The following is a 4,526-nucleotide window of genomic DNA, read 5'->3' on the forward strand; positions in this document are numbered from 1 at the left end:
ATTCTCATCTGTCATCACTCACTGATTCATTGATTGACTGCTCCATTGCTTACAATATACCCTACTAGGTCAACCTCCTCGTGGTCCCCCTGAAAACCAGGTGTACTCATCGCAATGGGCTAACTGACCTACCCTTTCATATCACCTATCAATCCTCACTGGTGCCCCGTCAGTGAATACTATTAGCGCAGGCGGGGTTACCATTCCATTATCATCCATTAAAAAAAAGTACTGACCTTATGGAGGGGGGGCGGGGGTCGAGCAACGTCCGGCACTTGACCTTTTTTTGTCGTCAGGACAGGCGTTGTAAAAACTTACCCAGGCATATCGTACGCTAAGTCTGATCTTATACCTAATTGTCAAATATAAGCAAGATAAAAAATAATTTGTCTTCTAAAAACTTTTAAACTACTTCGATATACAATTAAGTGTAAGATAAAAATTCGTTTTTTTTTGTTTAGAAAATGTGAAAAGCCGATATAAATAATTACAACATAGTATCATAGTATGGTTCACAATAGTTATCCATATATAATATACTCTGTGATAGTTATTATTTAACAATATTAAGAATAGAACAGTATAAAATCGGGTTATCTGAAGAAATGTAAAAGAAGTGATAGATAACAGTATATGGCTCCATCCAATATATCTCTATCCATTGTTTTTACAATTCTTTGTTATAGGTACATCTGTAAAGATTTTTAAAATCATTATTGTCAGACTTCCCGATAAGGAAGACGTAACAGTAAATACCTATAGTAAATTTAAAAAAATTAAATAAATTTATTTAAATAGGACTTAATAAAAAACTGACTTACTATAATTTAGGATAACTACTATGAACTTAAGTATCCGTTATAGTATTTATTTCGTTACTATGATTTTCTTTTTATTAGCTGTAAGATTCAAAAATATATTAAATCAATCGTTTAAAGAACTAGTGATTTTTCAATAATATTCTCTTAATTGGCAACACAAACGAATCTAATTTGTCTATGATTTTCAGTCAGTAGCCATTTGTTATCTTTAGCATTGCCAAAGTTCCTGTGAAAAACTTAACAAAATGTTGAAATCAGCATCAGGTACACTGGTTAACGTTCTGAAACGATCCCTGCTTCCCACAACTAGGGTCAGTGCAGTGATCCCGGCACGACTCTCACATGGAGGTCCAGTGGAATCCGACGAAGAATTCGACTCCAGGTTAACATTTTGACGTTATGTAACTGAAAATTAATGATTAATTTGTGTCCAACTGGTACTATAATTTTCTCTAAGTTTTCTAACGACGAAGGACAATGTAACCACCAGTTATAATTAAAATTCGGCTCTTACTTTAAATCAGATTATGACCACTTACCTCGTGTTTAATGACTTTGTCCATGATTATCCTCGTACCATATAATTTTACGAGTTTTTTCTACTTAATATAAAATATATGAACAATAAGAACGTAATAAGAATTTTCTATATTTTTCCCATTCCAATATACATGCCCAAGTGACCAGTATTGATTTTTCAAATAAAACTTAGATACATAAGTTTGTCTTATTTGTTTCAATCGATTATTAAATTAAGAGTGCAAATAGAACAAAATGTAAAAAGGAACTTGTGACTAAAGCTATGCCGTAACTATTCAATATTCATACTAATTATTTTATAGAATGGTCAAAAGAATATATATTTTAAGAGTACACTGCCTTCATTGTATGAACTAGGTCCACCTAATGCTGAGGTGATTACTATTTTTCTGCATTCTCATTTTACTCTTGAAGTGTTTGCCTAAAATCCTTCCTGAAGTTGAGCTTCTCATCTCCACAGACACTTTCCATAGACTATCTAGTTTTATTCATTTTTGAATATATTTATGTTGTTAATATAAAAATGTTAACAACATAAAAATATAACTAATTCCTTAGATTTCACACTATACTATTATAACTCTGCAATTTATTTCCATATCAGTTCAATAGTTAACCTTAATTATGTTTTTAACAAGAACTGACACTGATTTCTTATTGTCTAAACTAAAATAAAAATGTGAATTAAAAAAAAATCATGCCTTTATTTATTTAAATTTCTATATCCCTTTCAGATATGAAGCATTCTTCAATAGAAAAGACATTGATGGTTGGGAAATCCGCAAGGGAATGAATGACCTCTGCGGTATGGACTTGGTACCTGACCCACGAATCATCAAGGCCGCTCTCCATGCCTGCAGGCGGGTTAATGACTATGCGCTTGCAATTAGATTTATCGAGGCATGCAAAGACAAATGTGGCAATAAAGTTAATGAAATTTACCCATACATTATCCAAGAAATCAAACCTACACTCACAGAGCTCGGCATTGAAACGCCCGAGGAACTTGGCTATGACAAACCAGAACTAGCATTACAGAACGTTTATGAGATATAAGCTTCTCAGAGTGATATCAAATTATAGAAATGATAGAAAATTTGTATAATAGTTTTGTTGTCGACATTTATTTTACATTTAATAATGTGAAGCAATTCAAGTATTCTTGGTCCACCCATAAAAATCGACATGCTTTTGTCTAATGTATAAAATGTTGGAGGAACAATGTTGTTTTATTTATAATAATTTAGATGCCATTACACAATTATAATTTTATATACATTCAGATACAACAAAAAGCATTTTTATTTTTTGTATCAATTTTATTTACCCATATGTCTTATCATCTTAGATGTTATCTATGTTTTACCATTTTCCAAAATCTGTAAAAAATATTTTTCATTCATCACATTAGGCAGCATGGAACAAAGTATAATGGTGTAATGCCATGGCCATGGCCCTATGATATTTTTTTTTAATAATTCAGTTTGCAACAATATAACTACGTATATTATATACTGCGGTAATTTTAAATAGCGAGTCGTAAACTCTTCACTCTCACTTCTCTGCAACGCCAAAATATTTTCTCTCCAAAAGTCCCCTGCTGAGACCTGTATTTTATAAGTTTGTACTAGACTTTAAAAACCTAACACACCTTCCTGGTGGGAAAAGTGATTGTTAGTAATGGAAACTAATGATATCCACGTAATTCCTCCTGAAAATCATAGTGATTATTTTTACATTAATTCTACATCAATCGCCCTTTAAAGGTCCGGTGCTGTCATATACCTAGCGTAGACGGGGTTACCGATCGATTTACATCCAAAAAAGAATCCCTCGTTTAGTCAATGGCTTATTGAACTACCCAGCAATATGATGCTGATTTTTTATCAAATATAGCATTATTTATCATACATATTGTACAAACTCAATTAGTCTTATATGGAGTTGTTATTGTTTCAATAAACACCTTTCTGCTAAAAATAGAATCCGAGGGAATATCCTTAATATATTCTCCAAGGTACTAAAACTTGCATTTCATTTATTGTAAGAATACTTAAAACCATTATTTGTATAGAAATCTAGGGAATACTATGTTTAAACCAGTTTAGACGATAAACAAGTTGAAATGTGATGCTCGTAATGTATCAATAAAGATGACGATATCAGTAGGCCTACCATGAAATGATTTCCGAAATTTCGGGGACGAACGAAACAGAAATTTGATGTTAAAATTACATAATGCATGCAGTTTGAAATTATTAAAAATGTTAAAATATCGTTCCTCTGGACTATTAGGATAGGATTTATGATAAACGAAATGTTAAGCTCCATTTACTGGCTCGATTTCGGTACAAAAAAATCACGAAATTTAACCCGAAAATTCGGAATTTCATTTCATGGTAGACCACCAGCCTTTAACTGTCCACTTCTGAACATAGGCGTCTCCCATAATATTTGGCAGTTGGGTTGTTAACTGCAGTTAGACTAGTGATGTTTTAGGAGGAACACTTCTGCCCATCCCTTAACCATTAAGTCACTTGAATAGCTTCTTACACCATCCAAAGGGTATTTTTTTTTATTGGATGATAATGGAATGATGACCTCGCCTGCGCTAACGGTATACGCGGGCGGAGCACCAGTGAGGGATGATAGGTGAGAATGAAAAAGCAGGTCAGTTAGCCTATCGTGATGAATACATCTGGAATTCAGCACGATGGTTTCCAGGGGGAACCGCGTGGAGGTTGACCTAATAGGGTATATTGATAGCAATGGGGACTAACCTCCCCATTATTAACAATCCCTTAAGCCCAGGAAAGGGTATTTTATGTTGGGACCACATGACCCAATATCAGTATTTTTTTATGGGTGAAAATGGAATGGTAACTCCGCCTGCGCTAACGGGATACGCTGGCGGAGCACCAGTGAAGGGTGATAGATGAGAATGAAAACAGGTCAGTTAGCCCATCATGATGAATTCATCAGGAATTAACCGTGATAGTTTCCAGGGGGAACCGCAAGGTGGTCGACCTGGTTGGGTATATTGCTAACAATGGGATTCTCAGTCTCCATTACTAACAATCCCTCCCCCCCCTCCCCAATATCAGTATTGTGCAACACCACATATAATAGTATATTAATAACAATACCAAATTGAAACTCTTGAAA

The 4,526-nt window shown here is 34.0% G+C and overlaps 1 protein-coding gene across 1 annotated transcript; it reads left to right on the forward strand.

Moving 5' to 3' along the window:
• Positions 1 to 997: 997 nt before the first annotated feature.
• Positions 998 to 2,583, forward strand: LOC113516456 (cytochrome c oxidase subunit 5A, mitochondrial). The gene is made up of 2 exons (XM_026900872.3): positions 998 to 1,203; positions 2,096 to 2,583. Exons 1-2 carry the CDS (start codon positions 1,067 to 1,069, stop codon positions 2,415 to 2,417), a joined length of 459 nt encoding a protein of 152 aa, XP_026756673.1. The 5' UTR covers positions 998 to 1,066; the 3' UTR covers positions 2,418 to 2,583.
• The last annotated feature ends 1,943 nt before the right edge of the window (positions 2,584 to 4,526 follow it).

Source organism: Galleria mellonella, unplaced genomic scaffold (assembly GCF_026898425.1).
Source record: "Galleria mellonella isolate WM207_F2 unplaced genomic scaffold, CSIRO_AGI_GalMel_v1 utg200, whole genome shotgun sequence".
Taxonomy (NCBI): Eukaryota; Metazoa; Arthropoda; class Insecta; order Lepidoptera; family Pyralidae; genus Galleria; species Galleria mellonella.

Coding starts and splice junctions, on each gene's coding strand:
- LOC113516456 (XM_026900872.3), top strand. CDS start 1,067: ATGTTGAAATCAGCATCAGGTACACTGGTTAACGTTCTGAAACGATCC. Junction 1,204..2,095: donor GACGAAGAATTCGACTCCAG/GTTAACATTTTG, acceptor TATCCCTTTCAG/ATATGAAGCATTCTTCAATA.